The sequence below is a fragment of the Cetorhinus maximus genome, chromosome X (genome assembly GCF_964194155.1).
Source record: "Cetorhinus maximus chromosome X, sCetMax3.hap1.1, whole genome shotgun sequence".
Lineage (NCBI taxonomy): Eukaryota > Metazoa > Chordata > Chondrichthyes > Lamniformes > Cetorhinidae > Cetorhinus > Cetorhinus maximus.
Window position 1 is genome coordinate 2,861,327 of NC_135917.1, and position 23,708 is coordinate 2,885,034.

The 23,708-nt window shown below is 45.8% G+C and overlaps 1 protein-coding gene across 1 annotated transcript in view; it reads left to right on the forward strand.

Annotated features, from left to right (window-relative positions):
• Window positions 1-23,708, forward strand: part of LOC144672698 (electroneutral sodium bicarbonate exchanger 1-like) — a 340,464-nt gene that overhangs the window by 220,251 nt on the left and 96,505 nt on the right. The window contains exons 7-9 of the mRNA XM_078534615.1: window positions 175-263; window positions 11,029-11,186; window positions 17,141-17,228. Of these exons, the coding sequence (XP_078390741.1) occupies window positions 175-263; window positions 11,029-11,186; window positions 17,141-17,228 (335 nt within the window). The remainder of the gene's footprint in view (window positions 1-174; window positions 264-11,028; window positions 11,187-17,140; window positions 17,229-23,708) is intronic.

The window sequence follows — 23,708 nt, forward strand, 5'->3', positions numbered from 1 at the left end:
AGCTCTGGCAGAGCCAGAGAGCAAAGCTCTGGTACACATAATGAACCAACTTTTTAAAAAGCGAATAGGCTGAATTTGGGGTTTTTGAAAAATAAAAATCCCTTCCAATTCCATATCTCCTAGTCCAAATATTTTTTTCTCTTTAAATTGCTTATTTCTTTATTTCCTCCTCAGGTCAAATGTTGTCCCCACATTTTCTTCCAACTCATCTTGAAACTAAAAATGGAGTCAACCAAGACAATGTAAATGTTGAGGCGGGCAAGGTAAGATAGTTGCTTTGGTTTGTCAGGTTGTGATTCCTACATTTAGGATATATCCCATTGGACTTTTGTGCATTATATTCAAGCCACACAAAATTCTAACTGTAAAGCTATGAACTTTTCTTATGGTGGTCCAGTGGTATACAAATGTGTGATGTGCAGAGTGGTCAAGTATGTGGTCCACACAGCAACTTTGTGATATTGGCTGGACTGTTGGGGAAGGCATTGAGTTCCCTGGAATTTAGAATAGCCTTTGCAGATTGGAAGGTAGCAAACATAACCCCATTATTCAAGAAAGGAGGAGAGAGAAAACTGGAAACTTTAGGCCAGTTAGATTGACATTGGAAGTAGGGACGATGCTAGAATATCTTATTAGGGACATGGAATCAGGGCACTTAAATCATAATATGATTGGGCAGAGTTGATACTCATTTATGAAAGGGAAATTGTGTTTGACAAATTTGTTAGTTTATTGAAGTTGTAATTGGTAGGGTAAATGAGGGGGACCCAGTGAATGTGGTGTATTTGAATTTTCAAAAAGCCTTCAATAAGGTGTCACACAAGAGGTTATGTCACAAAATTAGGACTCATGAAATTGGGGGTAATATATTAGCAGGGATTGATTAACAAACAGAGAAGTGTTATTTTCGGATTGACAGGCTATAACTAGTGGGGTGGCGCAAGGATCAGTGCTGAGGCTTAAGCTACTTACAATCTATCAATAACTTAGATGGGAGTTTGAATGTAATATAAAGTTAGATGGGAAAGTAAGCTGTGAGGAGGAGACAAAGAAGCTGCAAAAGGATATAGACAGGTTAAGTAAGTGGGCAAGAGCATAGCAGGTGAAATATAGCATGGAGAAATGTGAAGTTATCAACTTTGGTAAGAAAAATAGAAAAGCAGAATATTTTGTAAAAGATAAGAGACTTGGTATTTTGAGGCATCTTGGAGTTCTTGTACATGAATTACACAAAGTTAACATGCAGGTACATCAGTTAGGAATGCAAATGGAATGTCAGCCTTTATTACAAAGGGGAGTAGTCTTTCTGCAATTACAGTGAAATCGTGATGAGTCAAACTCGGATGACACACAATTCCGTTTATGTCAAAGTCGTCAACAATTCCCACCAGCGGAATAGCAAATCTCATGAATTGTGCTTTTGATAAACTGAAATTCTGCATCGGTAACTTTGGATTAGCTGAACTCGTCCAAGCTTGTCATATGACTGCGCTGATCAATCAGCGGAGTTAGACCACACAAGAGCACGAAATCACAGAGCACTGGGCAAGCCATCATTTGATATTGAGATCTCCCTGTGAAAGGACATTCAAGGTCTGCGAGTATGGCTAAACCTGCAAGAAAGTTAAAAGTGTTGTCAATTGGAGGTCGCCTGCCTGTTTCCCTAGCCAATGCCACAAAAACCACAGAGCTGCTCCAGGATTTCTCACTGCAGCACAAAAACACTGAAAACATGTTTGGCTGCATTGACAACATGGTGAACTGTATCGCACACGCCCGAAGACAGCATGCTAAGCAGAAAAAGATTACAGAATTTTTCCGAGCTAACTCTTGACATTTTTCAACGCAAAGCTCCAGCCTTTTACAAGGTCATTGTAAGGTGTGAACAAATTGAGTAAAGACTTTTTCACACATTTACTGCTTTACTGTGTTATCATTTGGCATTCAAATCTGTTGTCTTTGACATCGTTTGTAGGCATTACATCGGGTTACATGTAGATGCATTCATATGGGAATGGGGCCTCCTTGGCTATCACAAAACCCCGCTTAACATGAATTTGTGAGTGAATCCCTTTGGGATTTGACTCATTGGGATTTTACTGTATAAAGGAGAGACTATACCTGAATTACTGTAAATAGTTTTGTTCTCCTTGCCTAAATAAAGATGTACTTGCTTTAAAGGGAGTGCAGTAAAGGCTCACTATACTGATTTCTGGGCTGAGGGGTTTCTCTTATGAGGAGAGATTGAGTAGGACAAGAGATTGAGTACATTCAACCTATAGAGTTTAGAAGAATGGGAGATGATCTAATTGAAACATAAAATTCTTAAGGAGCATGACAGGATAGATGCTAAGAGGATGTTTAACTTGGCTGGGAGAGTCTACAACTAAGGGTTACAGCCTCAGAATAAGGTGTTGGCCATTTAGGACTGAGATGAAAAGTTTCTTCATTCAAAAGGCTGTGAATCTTTGAAATTCTCTACACCAGAGAGCTGTGGATACTCAGTTGCTGAGAGTATTCAAAACAGAGATTGATAGATTTTTAGTAACAAACTGAAACAAGAGGTATGAGGATAGAGTGGAAAACTGGAGTTGAAATAGAAGATCAGTCATGATCTTACTGAATGACAGAGTAGGTGCAAAAGGCTGGATGGTTCGCTTCTGCTCCTATTTCTAACATTCTTAGACTTTGGAGCATTTAAGATTTTCTGGCAACACATGGTTATCAGTTCACCTAAACTTTCTTTGGGTGCTATTTTAATATAATGAACCAGCTAAAATAAACAGGTGAATGACTGCATCAAAATAGTTTAACAAAATCTTTTCACAGGAATATGTTAACAAGGGTGCTACAACAGTAAATGAAAACCCAGAATCCAAGAGCAACTCAACCTGGCTCACTCGTGCATGGATACCAGAGTTTGGTTACAAAGTTGATTTTTTAAAATATAAAAACAAAGTGCTGGAAAATCTCAGCAGTTCTGTCAGCATCTGTGGAGAGAGAAATGGAGTTAACATTTTGAGTCCAATATGACTCTCCTTTGGAACTCCAAAAAGCTTTCTGTGTTTATTTCAGATCTCTACCATCTACAGTAATTTGGTTTTATTAAGTAGATTTTTGAATCTGTTGTCTTAGGACTTTAGCTTTCTTAACATGGCTTTCTTGATATAGTATATTATGATTTTGGTAGAGACCAATAACTTTTTTTTAAATAGAAGGAATACGAAATCCCAGTTATTTACTAAAGGAATTAAGTCACAAGATTGCATGGTTTAAAACAGAAGAATTTTTACAACGCAAGAGTCAGCAAAGCAAACACTAAATACTATCTATCCTATACTCGAACATCCAGAATTAACATGAGTTAAACATGAATTAACAGGCAAATTGTGGTCGAATATAAACTATAAATTGCACATTAAATGGCAGATACAACAAAGACAAATCTTACGAATTGGCTTGGAAGTCCACTCAGATTTTAGTAACCACACTCAATCACAAAGTCCTTCAAACTCTGTCGTCCTCATGAGGAATTTCAGCTCCTCTCCTAGGAGCTAGCCTGATCTTCATCCAACAGCAGCGCACAACCAACCTGAGTTCCACAAGCATGGTCTTCACCACAAATAGCACATATGTGCAGAACTTGCTCAACTCGGTCTGGGTGGGGTAGACCCACCAATGTTATCTTCCAATAACAGAAACAGCTGTAGCAACTTATTCTCAGCTTCTGAATCTGGACTGTCTTCAGTCTTCTTTAGCTTGCTTGTACTGCATTAGTGGACTCAACAGCTACTAATGCGGCTTGGACCGATCTGTGTCCTTATATTTTTCAACCAGAGTCCAGTTTTGATTTCCCAACCGCAGTTTGTTTTTTGGTTTCCTTAGAAGTTCAGTTTCATTTCTAGGTTTACCTTTGCTCCCTTACAGTTTCATTTTCAATTCAGTTTCTGTTTTGAGGTAGCGTCCGCCTCAAAAACATACAAATTGAATTTAAAAATATAGATTCCCTCATAGTAACTTAGATATGGAATACCTGCATTAAAGTTCTGTGATTTTTGAAATCTGGCTGATGCCCTCGGGGACTGGCACATGACATTCTGAGTCCGGTGTCATACAAGCTTGATGCAGAGTAAAGCTCCCTGCACCCTACTGTGGCCGGGATTTTCTGGTTCCGCGGGGCCGGCTGCGGGAGATTCTGCGGCCCAACCATAAATCCATTGACTTTCGGCTGGACTGGACAATCCCAGTGACAGGCAGGGCCGGAAAATCCCAACCTGTCTCTGGTACCAGAAAAATACCCCCTATAACATCATTGTGGTATTTCAATTTCTCCTCAGCAGTAGTCTAAGATTTTCAAGTAACACTTCTAATTTGTAGCAATTAGTGGTAATTTCTGGGCATTTCATTCTGTAAATCTACAACCACTGCGAACTAGATTAAGGCTCTTCAAAGTCAATACACAAGACTCTTTCTGCTGGTGAAAAGGACAGAGTGCTAACTAGTGATAACCCATATTTTGAACAAAGAAAATCTTCTCCATATCATTCTGTGCGTTAGGCCATGACAAAGATGGGCAGACAAATGACCTGTTCTCAGATCAACGTGTACCTCTGTAATTGGCACAAACTGATGCATAAGGATGTGCTTTACTGTCCAGTTTTCCTTTGCATTGTGAAAGGAAGTGCCTCAATACTAATTGATGCCCTTACCCCATGTTTTGGCTGGGATCAGAGTGCATTTAATGGAAAATTATAAACCTTGGGCTGGATTTGTCCCAGATTTGCACTAAGTGCGGAAGCAGGTGTGAAAAATGCTGTTTTACCGTAATGGTGGTTTTTCACGCTGTATCGTCCTCTTCCCACCTCGTAAATTATGCAGTCATGGAAAACACACTGGATCACTGGCTGCTGGCCTCCAACTGGCCTGCCACACCATTACCTAGCCGCTTCTTCAGGCCGGGCGCCATATTTAAAACACAGCCGCACACAGACTTCTCGATACTTGCAGCCCCGGACTGCTCCACTGAAAACATAGAGCCAAAAGCCAGGAAGATTGCAGCCCCTCGATTTCGTGATGTGTCCAGAAACCTTCTAGAGTGGAGGCCCGCCGCGAAGTCCTCTACCGCCGCTCTGGCCGCAGGAGGCACATTAGTCTCACCGCTCGGTTTGGGAGGCGGTGGGTGGCAGAGGTGGTCAGTGCCAACACAGCACACAAGAGGTCGGCCATCCAGTGCAGAAAACAGATAAATGATCTCATCCATGACGCCAGAGTAAGTCAACCATCTCATCAATCTCAACTCTCCCACTCACAAGCCCATCACACATTCACTGGCATCTCACTCACTGCCAGCTCAAGAGACATCACCATTCACTCTCTCACACACACCCTCACATCTCAATCTGGCCTCATCTCCTCTGGAGACTGCCTCTTCATCCCAACCATGGCTCTACTCAACACACACGTATGCCAGCCATCCTTCTCATTTGGCATGGCATGTGCCTTGCTCACACTCTCTCCATCTGTCTTTATGCAGGACAAGATCGCGCACAATCACCAGGAAAGGTCCCAGACCAGGAGTGGTGTGCCGGACATCAACGTCCTCTCTCCATTCGAGAGCCAAGCTTTGGAACTGGCCAGAGAGGACGTCCAACTGTTCCTATGGCGACGGTGATGTCAGCGGCGAACACCCACTTAAGGATCCTGCACCAGATCATCCCTCTGTCAATGCTACCCTGAGTCCACTGCTCTGTGTTCAACACAGCTGCCAAGCACTAATAATCTCCACTTTTTCTCCTAGGCACATCTAACACATCGCCCTCGGGCAACCATGACCCTGAACCTCAGCGCCAAAAGCACCTCGGATGAGGACCCTGAGGGCAGTACTATTGAAGACCTGTCACGGTGCTCACCCATACCCTCCACCAGCGCAGCGACACACACCTCGGTGGGACCTAGATGTATAATAGCCTCGGGATCACAATCTCGTGAGCACACCACACAATCTGCTCCACAGCAGGCGGAGGCAGGGACATCCGAGGTCGCCGGCACTTAGAGGACTGTTGGAGGCAAGGGATCTGCTGAGTCTCTGGACTTGGTCCTCAATCAATTGGTGGAGCTGCAAAGGCAATCACGGGAACATCAGGAAGGGATGTCTGGTGCACTCCTTAGCTTGCAAGGGACGATGGAGGAGTCTTTCTACCTTCAGTCCGAGGTGATAGCATTAGCATGCTGATGCATCGAGGTCAACGCTGGCAGGAAGGCAGTCACCATGGAGATCTTGGTCTAGGACATCGGTCCTCACTGCTGTGTGGGCTGGACTCCATTGCTGATACCATAGTTGACCTCCAACAGTGTCAACGCGAGAGGGGTGCGGGGCTCACTCCAGCTTCCCCTTCTCCTCAAGGAGTCAGCAAGGGGCCCTCAGGCACCCATAGGGAGGAGGACCAGCAGCTCAAAACCCCGGGCCATCCACCCAGGTGACTCCGAAAATGTCCGGCTGGTCCGAATCCCTTCTTCCTGTGAACCCACAGCTCCAGCTCCTCAGGCTGAGGAAGGTGCAGCTGCCCCACAGCAGGACAGCCAAAGCAGGCCGGGGCCCTCCAGGTCTCGGCCCTCCAATGGACGGCCGCCAAGGTCGTCACAGACAGGGCGTCGTAGTCAGCAAGCTGTCTCCACCTCCGCTGTGGATGTTGGGGGAGCACCAAGACATAGCGGCAGGGTTAGGAAGGTTAAGAAGATGTAGTTGCACAACCAGGGCACGGATGTTAATTTGTACATAATATTCACTATTATAAATAAACTCCCAAGAATGTCTCCTTGCCTATGGCTCCTTGTTATGATGACCTGTGTTCATGTCACTCAGATGTGAAACCTTGGTTCCTGCACAAGATAAAGGCAGGTGTCTCCATGCAGGGCCTTATCCCTGTGCAATGTGTAACCTTCAGACCAAAGTGATGGTCCAGCTTCACACTCACTGGACACATTACTGATGCCTGCACCTCGATGGTGCTTGTCATTGCTGCCAGAATGTCGTGGGCAGGTGTCTCAGAGTTCCGTCATTCTCTCTGTGTGCTCTCAGCACCTTTAAGGTGGGACTGGCCCCCATCACTTCAGCATCTGTGACCAGTGACTCTGTGCTCCTGAAAGGGTCAGATGCTGAAGGCTGACAAAGGATCTGGTGCATTTAAAGGTTCACGGCTGCATCTCCATGATATGACCCTGATAACAGAGCATAAGCAAGCTGCCCTCAGCCAGACAGGAGCCAGACATTCACAGAGGCTATGTGAAGATTTGTGGAATGTCCTCACTGCATGTCATCATCATCCTCCTGGAATCTAGCGACTATTAGGGCCTCCGCTGCATCTCCATGACGTGAGCCTGAGCACTGAGGGTATGTGTGCTGCCATCAGCCACACAGGAGTCAAGCGTTCGCAGATGCAAGGTGAGGATGCCAGGACTGTCCTCACTGCATCTCGTCATCATTCTCCACCAATCTTGCGGCTAAGAGGGGCTCCCATGTGCGCCTACCTCGTCTGTCCAGTGCGGTAGCCTCATCCCCGGCATCCTTGCATTCGAGGACCTTATCACCGTCATCCCCTTAGACATTCTCATCGGAGGAGACGTGCAGCTCTTCCACCACCTCCTCAGCCAGGTCCTCCCCCTGTTGCAGCACCAGGTTGTGTAGTGCGCAACAAGTGACGATGATGCGCGACACCCTCGGTGGATTGTATTGCAGTGCTCCACTGGACCTGTCAAGGCACAGGAACCTCACTTTCAAAATGCCTATCATTTGATCCACCAAAGTCAGATCACGGCATGAGCCTCATTGTACCATTGCTCTGCTGCAGTCTGAGACAAACACATGGGTGTCATCAGCCACATCCTCTGTGGGTAGCCCTTGTCCCCGAGGACCTAACCCTGCAGCCGCTCTGGACCCTGGAAGATGTCAGTGATCTGAGACCTGCTAAGGATGTAGGAATCATGGACACTCCTTGGGAACCGTGCGCAGACCTGTTTGTGGTGGTCGCACACCAGCTGAACATTCAGCGAGTGGAAGCCCTTGCGGTTAACGTAGTTGACTGCTTGTTGCCACGGAGATCTAAGCGTCACATGAGTGCAGCCAGTGGCACCCTGCACCTGTGGAAAACCTGAGATCTGTGCAAATCCCAGCGCTCTTGCTTCCTGGCTTTGCTGATCCCGGTCAAAATGCACAAAGTTCTGTGCCTTCATGAAGATGACGTCCGTGACCTCCTGGATACACTTGTGCGTGGAGGCTTGCAAGATCTCACACAGGTCACCTGTTCAGCCCTGGAAGGAGCCACTTGTGTAAAAATTGAGTGCCGCGGTCACTTTCACGGCCACTGGCAGTGGATGCCCTCCATGTCTTCATGGCATCAAGTCCTGTAGCAGGTAGTGTATGTAACCGACCAGCTCCCTAGACATGCGCGGTTTTTGGCGATACCGGTTCTCAGTCATAGCAGGAATGACAGGTGCCGTCAATAGACCCTGGGTCTAGCGAGGTGCCTACGAGCGACGGCTCTCTGTGGACCTTCAGCTGCATGCGTAGCAGGCCCTGCTGCCCCTTCATCTTGAGGGAGATTCTCTTCCCTTTGCTGAGCCAGGCACCTCCGCTGCACTCTTCTTCTTCTTTGCTCCCTATAAGCCATGAGGCATTCTGCTAAATCACTAGGCTCCATGATCCTGATGTTCTCCTCCTGCAGGATCAAAGAGAGCGATGCGTGGGTTAGCATAGGTGCACTAAGAACCTCTTGGTTAAGTCTGAAGGCCCCTTGACGCGTGCAGAAGAGTGTTGGTCACCACTTGGATGGTCAGTGTGTAGTGCACTTCATGGCTGTCCGAAACCCCACTCACCTCCACCCCACTCCACTTTTTCCAATAGGTGACAGCTTCGGCCATTGGACTGCATGCTGTGCTTTCAGGTCAGGTGCAGGCATTCTTCTAACCTGCACTGCAAGGCTGCACTGTTGGCTTGAACCATGATGGATACTGCTCCAAACCTTAATAAAGACATTGGAAGGGGCTGTAAGCACCCCCACCAGTGACTGCGCCATGGCCACCTTTCACAAGGGGGTTCTGCAACATGCCCAGTCGGCCAATTATTCTGCTGTCCTCTAAAACACACAGTAACTTGCAGTCTGCGCCCGAGGGGTGAAAAGTTATGGAGCATTTGATGGCACTTTCATGCTTTTGTATTGCATGAGCAGAGATGCTTCAGAGGCCCGACTCCAAGCATGTCAATGGAGCTGCTGCTGAAGGGTCTCAACTGTGGAAGAATGCTCACTTTTTTGATCAGTTTTTCCAAGTGCGTGGCCGCCTCCCTCTCCCTCACCCCACCCCCCGCACCACCACCCTGGCATGTACTTATGTACTTCCTTCAGTCTTGCTACCTTGTCTGCACCCCCCCACTCAACCCTGGCATGGGCTTGTGCACTTCCTTCAGTCTGTGCTGCCTCGCATCCCCCCCCCCCCCCCCGGCCTGACCCACACTGGAGCCCTTGCCCTGGCGCTGCACTGAAAGCCAGCCAGGATAAACCAACTTGCCTGTGCCCCCTCTGTGTGCGCCTCTTCCTTGATGTCTCATGGGCGATGTTCACAAGCGCTGCACAAGTTTGTGTACGCTCACCTCCGAGTTCCCATTAGCGTTCAGGTCGCCAGGTGCATGCCTTTTCAAGGCAGCCGTGAAGCACGCCATCCTGAAGTCACACTGACATGGGCGGTAAATTTGACGTGGGGGACTGATTGCGGTGGTGGGAAACCTGGCCCGCCATTGACGGGTGGAGAGGACAATTGCAAACTGGTTTCTTGACAACGTTTTTTGGCCTTCTCACAATATTGTCACCCCCGCCACCGCCATGGCGCCCGCCACCAACGGGACTGGACGATTCCGCCCTGCATTATGTTGTCCTTATAACTCATTTAATCATAACCCATTTTTCCTTTGCTAAGCAGGTTGGGAATCCAACCTCTTTCTTTAATCATTCTGTTGAAGTCAGGAAAATCCAGGCTGATATTAAATTGTATACTAACTGATATCTTATAGTTTAGTTTCAGCTCTGGAGCACAATTGTGTCATTTAGCTGCTAACCTGACCTGTCATTGCCCAGGTATTTCTCTGGGGAAGTAGTCTAGCAAGGCACATTATGAGATCAATTAGGGGCTAATTGCCATTGCTGTTTGGCATTTCTGCAGGTTGACAGTTGCTTGGCTTCACTCATTGGGAAGAATGCAAATTTCAAATATTGTTTAGCTGTAATTTGTTGGTGTTTTATGCAAAGTCTGAAGTGTGACTGACATGTCTCAAACTTAATCTGAAAAATGCTGTTACCGCATTTAGGATTTTTTCAGAAAACTGTGCAGTGAAATATTTGCAGAAGATAATTTTAGATCGTGGCATTTCTAATAAATCTTCCATCTTTGTCTTCCATTTATAAAGAATATTTATGGTAGTATTAGTCATCTTATACCTGGAGAAAGAAGGATTTCTGTAACTCCGATTGATCTAGAGCTATATGAGAGGAGTGAGACAGTGATTGGTTATTTTTGCTTCCATCCTCACATAACACATTAACAAATTGAAGATTTCTAATAATTTTGACTTGTAAGACAATAGGACCTTACTTTAAATCCTAAATCTGACAAAATGAGAAACCCTATCTGAAACTGATGCAGAGTGTGATCTTGGATTTAGGTGTTTAATGAACAGCCTGATTCCCATGTTCGATTTCCATCACTGGTTATTTGATAATGGTAGGAATTTGACAGATTTATTTTCTCTCCAAAGCTGAAGGGCACTGAGGCCAATTAAAGTATGCCTCAGCTACTCACTGCTCACTAAACAGTGAGTGAATTTAAGGAATGAGCAATTGGAGCCTCCCATCCCTGCAAAGAGGTATAGTTCAGGTTGGGACTCTATCTTTTTACTTCTGAAAGTCAGGTTCAAATCTAGATGGTTTAGTTTCCAGTGGTTGATGCAAAACATTTCTGAATAACCACATTTTTTTTGGGCAGGTCGACCTCCACTTCATGAAGAAGATCCCAACTGGTGCTGAAGCCTCTAATGTTCTGGTTGGTGAGCTAGACTTCCTGAAAAGGCCAATTGTGGCATTTGTGCGTCTTTCTCCAGCTATTCTTCTCACAGGACTTACTGAGGTTCCAATTCCTACTAGGTCAGTTAATAATTCCATTTTCTATTGCTTTGCATGGCATGTAGTGGATGACTTCTATTAAAATAATATATATATTTATATTGCACTTTTCACATCTTAATTATTTACATAATTAACAACTTTATGAAACCTAGTGACTGCTATGTGGGTAGGGTCAGTATTGTTCCATGGAACAGCCATGTGCTGAATCACCAGTTACCCTGATTGTAAGTGGTATTGGTTAAGGTAGGAATGTTGACCAAATCAACCACTTGAAATGTAGTATCTGTTAACATCTTTTTGAACCACTGTAACAGGCAGCATCTAAAGGACAGCACTCTGACAATACAGCACTCCCTCAACGCGGCACTGGAGTATCATTATGGACTTAATTATGGACTCAATTATGGACTTAAATCAATATGTGGGTGCCTGTGTGTGTCTGCATACTTGTGTGTATACCTGTATATATGAGGATCCTTTGGTTATATGGTATAAGATGTGTATTCACTTACCTTTTTTAAAAAGTAACTGGGTAACATTTATAGCTTGTGAATGGATTTTAGAAAAAAAACAATGACGCCCTCTTACCATCTCCCAAAATCAAAGCTTTCCTTTGTCCAATGTAAACCAAATGACTTGTGGCATTAGGACAGTGCAGTGGTAATGTCATTGAACTAGTAATCCAGTAGTCCAGGCTAATGCTCTGGGGACCTGGGTTCAAATCCCACCATGGGAGCTGGTGGAATTTAAATTCAATTTACAAATCTGGAATTAAAATCTAGTCTAGTTTTCTGTTTTCAGAAGCTGAAAAAGCTAGTCAAAAAATTATCGATTGTTGTAAAAACCCATCTGGTTCACTCATGTCCTTTAGGGAAGGAAGTCTGCTGTGCTTACCTCGTCTGATCTAGATGTGACTCCAGACCCACAGCAATGTGGTTGACTCTTAAATGCCCTCTGAAATGGCCTAGCAAGCCACACTGTTGTACCAAATTGCTATGGAAAAATCAAAAGGAATGAAATCAGACAGACCACCTAGCATCAACCTAGGCACCGGAAACAACAATCTGTTGATCCTGCAAAGTCCTCCTCACTAACACTTGGGGACTTGTTTCAAAATTGGGAGAGCTAGGCCACAGACTATTCAATCAACTGCCTGACATAGTCATACTCACTGAATTGCACCTTACAAATGTCCCAGACATTGATTTGGAAAAGATCTAGCAATTCAAAACTAGGCATTAATGAGGCGATGTGGGCCATTAGCAGAATTGTATTCAACCACAAACTGTAATCTTGTGACCTGCTATATTTTTTACTCCTCCATTACTACCAAGCCAGGGTATCAACCCTGGTTCAATGAAGAGTGCAGAAGAGCGTGCTGAGAAAAGCACCAGTCACACTGAAAATGAGGTGTCAACCTGGCGAAGCTATAACACATGCCAAACAGCAAAAGCAGCATGCAAAAGACAGAGCTAAGCGATCCCACAACCAATGGATCAAATCTAAGCTCTGCAGTCCTGCCACATCCAGCCGTGAATGGTGGTGGACAATTAAACAACTCACTGGAGGGGGAGACTCCACAAATATCCCCATCCTCAATGATGGGGGAGCCCAGCATATCAGTGCAAAAGACAAGATTGAAGTATATGCAACAATCTTCAGCCTGAAGTGCCAAATGGATGATCCATCTCGGCCTTCTCCTGAGGTTCCCAGCATCACAAATGCCAGTCTTCAGCCAATTCAATTCACTCCACGTGATATCAAGAAATGGCTGAAGACACTGGATACTGCAAAGGCTATGGGCCCTGATAATATTCTGGCAATAGTACTGAAGACTTGTGCTCCAGAACTAGTTGCACCCCAAACAGGCTATCTTCTTCAGCTATCTTGGTCTCTTGCTAGAAGGGTAAAAGACCCTTTTGCATTGTTTACATTGGTTAAGAATTTGGTCAATAGGCAGTGGTGAAGTTTAGCGATTCACTGAAAATAGATTGGGATGTTAAAGGAGAATTATCACCATTTTGGAAGAGCGAGAGTCGGCACTGAGTAGCCACATGTCAGTAATAGATCGTGTGTTTACAAAATGAATGGAAATATTGATGGATGTAAACATACAAAACAAATCAAGAAGAATCAGTGAGAATGGCAAGAAGAATGTTCTCAAGTAAATAAAGTGGGATTAGGTATTAGCCAGGTTTATGGCTAGATTAAATAATCAAATCACAGGAACTTTGTGCAGGTTTCATTTCAAATTGATTCAAGTGCTGTGGGTAAAAAGATAATGCACAGTGCAAATATGAATCAGAGCTGCATTATAATCTGAAACTAAAATAGAGGAAATAATCATAAATAATTTTAAATTTTATAATAGGTTTTGACAGTAAATAGTATGACTAACAGCATGAAGTCAACAGATTTGTAACTGAAAATCTAATGATGGCTGTACACACTGTACATTATTGCATCTTTATAGTTTGCTAAGTAGAAAATTTTTATGCATTTCAAGTGGTGATCAAAGAGAAATTACACATTTTACAGCCAGATTTCCAAATAATTATTAATGGCAGTATTCCATGTGGACGACATAATTAATGTTGGCAAAGATGTTGCCTTCTTGATATATTTGAAATGTAACGTACTGATGTGAACTTGGAATGCACAAATAAAAACATTGATTTTCTGATGTAAGATGAACACAGGATTCAGATATTGGTGGACTTCTTCTGTGGTGTGGAAGTGCCTGATAAGTGGATACTCTTTCCCTTCCCTTTTTCTTTGTACCTCCCAATCCACATATCATTCCTGCTTGTGAAAGCGTTCTTGGGGAATTTGTTCCTGGAGTGCAGCATAAATTGACCATCACTTGTGGAGAAGTGTCTGGGCTCCCATATCTGGAGTGAAGGATCAATCCATACTCTGTTAATCTATTATATTGGGCACCAAGATGCTACCCCCTCGTTTGACACTTGTAAAAAGACAAAACAAAATTTCCAGTATTTGTCATGAATTATATTGCATAGTTAGCTTCATATTATATACATATTTATTTCCTTAGTAATTCTGACAAAGTTAAATGATAGACTGTCAGATCCCAGATTACCATCAAAGTTAAATGATAGACTGTCAGATCCCAGATTACCATCACCTTTGTAATTGAGGTTTTTTTGAAGGAGATTTACTGATTCTAAGACATTGCTATACATGTCCTTGGGAGTATGCAATGCTGATGCTGAGTGCCCAAAAAGGCAGAGAATCTATTTCTCAATACTGATAAGAATACAATGTACGCAAAATTAAATTAAAATTATGCTTGTGGCCCTCTTGTTTAAATTAACATTAAATTTAAGTTACTGGTAGTGACCATACATATCAGTAATTGCCTTGCTCCTTTGGTATAGCTAATCTAAAGCCATCAACATTTACAGTGTTAGCTTTGCTCAGTTGGCATTATGTAGCGCTAAACCGCTTTACATTCAATTGTTTTCAAGTGTATTCACTATTGGTTTGTAGGAAAACAGCAGATTGCACACATCTAGGTCCCACAATTGAGATAAATAACCAGCACCATGTTTTGATGCTGATCGAGGGAGAAACACTGGCCAGGACCCCAGAAGAACTCTACTCCTCTGAGTATGAGATCTTGTACATCCACCTGACATGTCAGATGAGGCCCCAGTTTAACATTTTATCTGAAAGATTTCACCTCCAGCAATGCAGCAAACTCTTGGTACTGCACTGAAATGTCATCTTAAATTGCTTTCAAGTCCTGCGATGGAGCTTGAACCCACAACCTTCTGATTGAGGCAAGAGTGCTACAAACTGAACCACAGCTGCCGCTTAGAGCACGCTTGCCTTTGTGTCAAGATATTGTGTCTTTAAGCCCCATTCTAGGGCTTGACTACAAACATAATGCTAATATTTCACTGCAGCACTGAGGGAGTTCTGTATTGTTGGAGATGCTGTCTTTCAGGCAAGGCATTAAACAGGCCTGTTCGGATGGATATTAAAGATCGTATGGCCCTATTCTTTAAAAAGAAGCAGGCCTATTCTCCCTGTGACCTGGCCAGCATTCTTCCCACAATCAACGCAAAGGTAGAAATGAGTTTTGGGTGTTGGTGCTAAATAGATGATATCGAATCCGGCCACCTGTTATATGCAGTGCCTGATATTTAGTTCCATTGGGTAGAACTTAATGCTGGCGATAGGAGTGTCGCCTGCCTCTGTTTAGACAACCAGCAAGAGCCCTGCGTCACCTCTGTTAGAGAAGGCCCACCAGAATTGTGCCCATCTGGCACTTAACTGGCCAGTGGGGTGGCCTTCCCTGGATTTCGGACCTCGGGGCAGAAGTCCCACCCTTGAGAGCAGCCAGCCAATCTGAGATAATGCCGGTAACGCACTCACCAGAGGCCTAGGATCGTCGAGGTCTCAGGCCACAGGTGAATGAGGGGGGGATGGGGGTTGCACTGAGAGGCTCACTGGCTAGTGGAGGTGAGGGGCTAAGTGCCTTTGAACAGGGGAACAGCGCATCCCCCCACCCACCCCTTATCGGGTTTGCTTTTCGGGCTTCTCATGTGGCAGCTCCGCTGCCCATGCTGGTTGAATACCAGCAGTGGTGGGATGAGGCCCTTAAGTGGGCATTAATTGTCCCCCCCGGGCATCACTCACCTGTGGCCTGGGTCCATCGATTTCCCTGGACCTCGGGTGGGTACACTACTGGTAATGGCCACCACGTCTTTGGTGCCACTGCCAAGCAATGCATTGCTGCCGACCTCTAATTGGCCAGGAGCTCTTGGGGGTGGGGTTTCAACCCCTTCCCGGGGCCCTTGATCCCGGGAAAGGCCTACCTTAGCCCAGTTAAGTGCCTGATTGGCACTTAATGCAGCAGCCTTCCCAAAAATAGAGAATGCGGGGCTCTCACTGGCTCTCCAGCTGGCGGGTGAGACCTCCATCATCTACATTAAATACCACCCACACCATTTCTTGATTAGCCTATGCCCACACAAACGTGTATCAGAACAAAAATATAGGCCAATAAAGAAAGAGAAATGCTCTCTGCAAACAATTTCAAGACCACTTTCCATTAGTCAAGGTTTAGAAGATAATGAAAAATATTTCTGAAAAGAGAGACATGTTGCCAAAGCTTTTGATCCGCACTCATCAGGACAAACAGAAGAGTGTCAAATTTCAAACAATCTCAACAATTTATACTACAGGAGAATAGGGGTGCGGTTGGCAAGTCAGCTCTGATTGATCGAGGTGTTGCCATGGAGAAAGCAAACGGGGAACTATAGGCTCCTCATGTTCCCGGGCAATTCAAACAAGGCGCAAGGCTTGAAAGAGTTTCATTTGCAAAGAACGGGTCCCTGTGTCTAAATGTTTGTCACCTCTAAATGAACCACGTTACGACCTCGACTGATTATCTTAAATTGGCTGTTAATGTAGCTAATAGTGCACTCTACGCTACGGAACACTAAATGTCTCTCATTTCAGCAATATTCCACTAATGTACTACCAAGTGATAGTGGATAATAATTTAGTCAAACAGTTTGAATGTAAAAAATTCTGTGGATTGATTAACTGCCTGAAATACACTGTTGACCATGCTGTTGTGCAGTCTATATTATGTACTCTTGTCATTTATTTGAAAATTGTGCTCTACCTTTAAGTTCTCCTGCTGTTATGTAGCAAGAATGCACAAGAATGAAAGAAATAGGAGCAGGAGTAGATCACATGGCCTTTGAGCCTGCTCCGCCTTTCAATATGATCAAAGCTGACCTTCTGCCTCAGCCACACTTTCTTGCCTGCTCCCCATATCCCTTGGTTCTCTGAGACACCAAAAACATTATATAGGTGAACCAATGGTGACACGGATCCTAATCCGTGAGAGCAGTTTGTGATGAATGTTTATTTTTTTTCTGGTTACCAGAAAATGCTAAACAACACTAGTAACACTGAAATCTCTCCTTTTGCAGATTCCTGTTCATTTTGTTGGGACCGGTTGGAAAAGCACAGCAATACCATGAGATTGGCAGGTCCATGGCCACAATAATGACTGACGAAGTAAGTTTGTACTCAGAATGATGGTGTCTATATCAATTGGTTTTCGGTTTGGTGATTTTTATTAAGGCTAATAACCAATAAGATTACTGCTTTGTAATATACCTTGTATATTTCTCATGCCTCCTCAATCTCCTCCTTTCAAGGCTGAAAAGTTCAGGGGAATTTTCCGGTCCCACCAGTAGGATTGAAGGTGAGGGGTGGGGGGCTGTTAAAATTCCCGGGTAGTCTCCCTGCCCACCCCTGACCTGCCCTCAATTTTACAGGGGGGCAAGGGCCTGCCCTACCTCTCAAATTAAGGGCTGCTTCCCACCCGACCTCAATTTTGAGGCTGGCGAGAGGATGTCAGGGATGGGGGGAAGTCTGGCAGGTGACCCAGCACGGGCCTGGAGTGGGAAATGGTGGGATGGGGGCACGTTCCTCACTAGGCCCCCTTTCCACATTGGGCACCCCCTGTCCCAAGGTCTGCCACCCCTACCAGGTTGTTCCCTCCCTGCCTGGCCTTACTGTTAGTACTCCCACGCCCTGCCCTCCACACCCCCCTGCCCCCCACAAGCCTCCATTCCCATACCCACCTAGGACTCCCACGCTTACCTCCATCCTGGCTCTGGGACTGCTTGTAGCCCTAGCTGTAGCCACCTCTCCTGGTGGTGCTGCTGGGACTACAGAGCTCTCGACCAATCAGATTGGCTGGCAGCTGTCTGAGGTGGGATTCCCTCCTAAGTGATGGGTGGAAATCTCACCTCCAGTCAAGTTTTTAAAAAGTTCATTCATGGGACGTGGGCATCCCTGGCTAGGGCAGCATGTCTTGCCCATTCCTAATTGGCATTGAGAAGGTGGTGGTGAGCTGCCTTCTTAAACCATTGCAGTTCATGTGACGTAGGTGCACCCACAGTGCTGTTAGAAAGGGAGTTCCAGGATTTTGACCCAGCGACAGTGAAAGAAGGGACGATATATTTCCAAGTCAGGATGGTGTGTCACTTAGAGAGGAACTTGCAGGTGGTGGTGTTCCCATGTATCTGCAGCACTTGTCCTTCTAGATGGTAGAGCTTGTGGGTTTGGAAGGTGCTGTTGAAGGAGCCTTGACGAGTTGCTGCAGTGCATCTTGTAGATGGTACACACTGCTACCGCTGTGTGTCAGTGGTGGATGGGGTGCCAATCAAGCGGGCTGCTTTGTCCTGGATGGTGTCAAGCTTCTTGAGTGTTGTTGGCAAATGGAGAATATTCCATCACACTCCTGGCTTGTGCTTTGTAGCTGCTGGGCAGGTTTTGGGGAGTCAGGGGATGAGTTATTCTCACACACTCTCTCTCACATACACACACACACTCTCACTCACGCACATATGCACATGTGGAGGTGGTGGTGCAGTGGTACTGTCACTGGAATAGTAAACCGGATACCCAGGGTAATGCTCTTGGTACCCAGGTTCAAATCCCACCACGGCACATAGTGAAATTTGAATTCAATAAAAAAATCTGCAATTAAAAGTCTAATGGTGACCATGAAACCATTGTTGTAAAAACCCATCTGGTTCACAAATGTCCTTTAGGGAAGGAAAGCTGCCGTCCTTACCTGGCCTGGCCTACATGTGATTCCATACCCACAGCTATGTGGTTGATCTTAAATGCCTTCTGAAATGGCCTAGCAAGCCACTCAGTTCTATCAAACCTCTGCAAAGTCAATAAAAAAGAATGAAACTGGACGGACCACCTAGCATTGACCTAGGCACCAGAAACAACAATGGCAAATTCAGCCCTGTTGACCTTGTAAAGTCCTCCTTACGAACATCTGGGCCAAAATTGGGAGAGGTGTCTCAAACTAATCAAGCAAAAGCCTGACGTCGTCATCCTCACAAAATCATACCTTACAGATAATGTCCCAGACACCACCATCACCATCCCTTGGTATGTTCTGTCCCACTAGCAGGACAGGCCCAGAAAAGGTGGCAGCACAGTTCATATCAAAAATGGGCAAGGAAACCTCCTGCTGATTACCACACACCCTACCCACCCCCCTCCGCAGCTGATGAATCAGTGCTCCTCCGTGTTGAACACCACTTGGAGGAAGCACTGAGGGTGGCAAGGGCACAGAATGTACTCTGGGTGGGGGGCTTCAATGTCCATCGCTGAGTGGCTCAGTAGCACTGCTACAGACTGAGCTGGCCAAGTCCTAAAGGACATAGCTCCTAGACTGGGTCTGTATCAGGTGGTGAGGGAACCAACATGAGGGACAAACATACTTGACTTCATCCTCACCAGCCTGCCTGCCACAGATGCATTTGTTCATGACAGTATCGCTAGGAGTGACCACTGCACAGTCTTTGTGGAGATGAAGTCCCATCTTCACATTGAGGATACTCTCCATTGTGTTGTGTGGCACTTAACACCATGCTCAATTGGATAGATTTCAAACAGATCTTGCAACTCAAAACTGGGCAACCATAAGGCACTGTGGACCATCAGTAGCAGCAGAATTGTACTCAACCATAATCTGTAACCTCATGGCCTGGTATATCACCCACTATACCTTTACCACTAGGGGATCACCCTGTTTCAATGAAGAATGCAGGAGGTCATGCCAGGAGCAGCACCAGGCATACCTAAAAATGAGGTGTCGACCTGGTGAAGCTATAACACAGGACTAATTGCATGCCAAACAGCATAAGCAGCAAGTGATAGAGCTAAGCAATTCCACAACCAACGGATCAGATCTAAGCTCTGCAGTCCTGCCACATTCAGTTGTGAATGGTGGTTGACACAATTAAACAACTCACTGGAGGAGGAGGCTCCACAAATATCCCCATTCTCAATGATGGGGGAGGCCAGTATGTCATTGGAAAAGATAAGATAATGAAGATTGTTGCAAATGCTTCAGCCAGAAGTGCCGAATGGATGATCCATCTCAGCCTCCTCCGGAGGTCCCCAGCTTCACAAATGCCAGTCTTCAACCACTTCAATTCACTCCGCATGATATCAAGAAATGGCTGAAGGTACTGGATACTGCAAAGACTATGGAAGACACCCACTGCCAATGGCCAGGAAAGTGACCGTGGTGCTCAGTTTTTACACCAGTGGCTCCTTCCAGGGCTCCACAGGTGACCCATGCAGGATCTCGCAAACCTCCACACACAAGTGTTTCCAGGAGGTCATGGATGCCATCTTCGTGAAGGCACAGAACTTTGTGCATTTCGCCCAAGATCAGGCAAGCCAGGAAGCAAGAGCACTGAGATTTGCGCAGATCTCAGGTTTTCCACAGGTGCAGGGTACCATCGACTGGACTCACGTGATGCTTAGATCTCCATGGCAACACGCGGTCAACTACATCAACCACAAGGGCTTCCACTCACTCAAAGTTCAGCTGGTGTGCAACCACCACAAGCACATCATCCAGGTCAGCGCACGATTCCCAGGGATTATCACACAGAGACGGAACTCTGTGACCCCTGCCCACAACATTCTGGCAGCAATGACGAGCACCATCAAGGTGCAGGCATCACTAACGTATCCAGTGAGTGAGAGGCCGGACCATCACTTTGGTTTGAAGGTTAAACGCTCACAGGGAAGAGGCCCTGGACTGAGACACCTGCCTTTATCTTGTGCAGAAACCAAGGTTTCACATCTGAGTGACATGAACACTGCTCATCATAACACGGAGCCATAGGCAAGGAGACATTCTTGGGAGTTTATTTACAATAGTGAACATTAAGGACAAGTGATTAACACCCATGCCCAAGCTGTGCACCTACATTTTCTTAACCTTCCTAACCCTGCCGCTGCATCTTGGTGCTCCCCCGACATCCACAGCTGCCTCTGGAGGGCAGAGACCTGAAGGGCTTTCAGGGTCCTGCTGTATGGCAGTGGCACCCTCCTCAGCCTGTGGAGCTGGACCTGCTGGGGTCACAGCAAGAGGGGATTCGGATGGGCTAGACACTCCCGGAGTCACCTGGGTGAATGGCCCCGGGGCGTGCACCTGCTGATCCTCCTCCCTATGGGTGCCTGAGGGCCCCTGGCTGATTCCTTGAGGAGAAGGAGAGGCTGGAGTGAGATCAAGCTGCCTGCACCCCCCTCGCATTGACACTGTTAGAGGCCAACTATGGCCCGTGCAGCAATGCAAGACCAATGTCCTGGACCAAAGTCTCCCTGGCAGCTGCCATCCTACCAGCGTTGGCATACTCGCGCTATGACCTCAGACTGAAGGCAGACTGACTGCTCCATCATGCCATGAATCTGAGGAGTGCAGCGGACATCCCTTCCTGATGTTCCTGAGCTTGCCTTTGCAGCTCCAGCAACTGAGACATGACCGAGTCCAGAGGCTCCTCATCTGACTCAGACTCATCAGATTTCTGGCCTCCAGCAGTCCTCCGAATGCCGGAAGCCTGGGAAGTGCGGTAGCAGTTGCGTGATGGGTTTGAGAGTGTGTGTGTTGAGAGAGATGAGAAGAGTGACTTACCCTGCAGAAACAGAGAGCATTTATCCTCTTGCGGCACTGGATGGCTGTCCTCATTTGCAGGGTGTTGGTACTGACCACCGCTGTCACAGCCTCCCATGCTGGATTGGTGACCTTGCTTGCTGTTCTTCACCCAGAGCAGGGGTAGAGGACTTCACAGCGGGCCCCCACAGCATCCAGTAGGCACCAGAGGGAGGTGTTGCTAAATTTGGGGGCAGCATGTTTCTTCCCTTTGGCAGCCATGACTTTCCAGCAGCTTCTGATGCCTTAGAGAGAACTAGCTCTGTGCAGGGGCACTCTTTAAATATTGCGCTCGGATTACTGAAAGCCTGAGGTGACGGCAGGGTGGGCAAATCAGAGGCTGCCCCGCCAGCAATCTGGCATGTTTCCTGAGAATGCATCATTAACGAGGCACTGAGAATGGGACGATACGATGCGAAAAGCCGCCATTGTGGCCAGCGGGTAAAAATCCTTCTTACTCAACTGCTACCGCACTTTGTGCAAATCTGGAACGATTCTGCTCTCTCTCTCTCTCTCTATCTCTCCCTCTTGCGCTCTCTCTGTCGCTCCCACATTCTCTCTCTCTCGCTCTCTCTCTCTCTCTCTCTCTCTCCCTCTCGCTCTCTCTCTCACTCTCAAACCTATCTCTCTGACCAAGTTTTTGGTCACCTGTCTTAATAGCTCCTTATGTGACTCAGTGTCAAATTTTGTTTGATAACTTCTCTATGAAGCGCCTTTAGGCATTTTAACTGCATTCAAGCTAATATTTGGATGCATGTTGTTTTGCATTTAGGGCTTGTATGATATTGACAGAGTTCTAGAAGTGAGCCACTTATCTATCAACTGGACTGCAACATTAGGTAGAGACACCAGGAGAAGGGAAAAAGAGGGGGAAACACCATGAAATGAAAACAAAAAGTAGTCTAGTCTTAATGAATGATAAGATGCTTCGGGATCAATTTCCTCATCGTTTTTGATCTATATTCTAGTCCATATAATCAGGGCAATTAACCATTGTGACCAAAAAAATCAAGGAGAAGCTGTGCTGGGTTTCCACTTTAAAATCACCCTTGACGCTCCCCAACCGTGCCAATAATCATCACCTGTGAATAAGTCAGCCCCAAATAAGTGCAACCTTGCCTGTATGAATCTAAACTCCATGAATAACAAAGCATAACACCAGTGCATATTCTATTTCATTACAATAAAGCCTGAACTGAACCAGAACCATGGGCAGCCCTTCCCTCAACCTCCTCTGGGATGGTGCCACATCCTTGCCCACTTTCTTCTTCTTCTTTGGTTCCTTCATATTCTTGCAATCATCCGGTGTCAAGCCTTCGCACCAATATCTAATTCCCCTTGGCTGGAAGTGCCTTACCATTGTGGTTGGTGAAGAAGCGAGTAACACAGGGAGAGAGTTGGACCAGAGGAGCCCTTATCAGGAGGCCTCTGCAGGAACTCATGGGTGAGCTTGGATCTGTGTTTATTGACTTCACCTCCCTCTTTATTATCATCCTTTTGTCTTCTTCCTCCATCACCTTCCTCTTCGTATACTCTCTGTTACTGTAGTTGGATCTGCAGAAAAAGAGGGCAGATGCCAAGAATATGTGAATGTTATCTCCTCAGGATTAAGGTGGCCAAGAGGAGGATGGAAACTTATGCCTGTGAGATGTTTTGCAGGTATACTAGGATATCTATAAAGGTATTGAATTGCTATACTGGTGCTGGAAATAAGCCCCCGAGCTTGCCATCTCCCATGGCAAGGGTAGAGTTTCGTCCCATGACCTTCTGCCCAGGAGCCAGCCCTTGATCTTGTCCCTTTTGTGTGTGAGGTGTTTAAAGGTGAGGATGCCTCCTTCAGTTGGCTGCTTCTTGTGGACATTATGTGCCAATTTTTCCTTCAGGAAGATTGAGTAATTTAAGTGAAGTCAATAGGTGTATGCCAAATAGCATGGCAAAACTGAAATAAGAGATGTGGCATATGAAGACGTTAAAATGGCTGAAAGGATTTTTTGTGCTGTGCAATTTGAAGAACA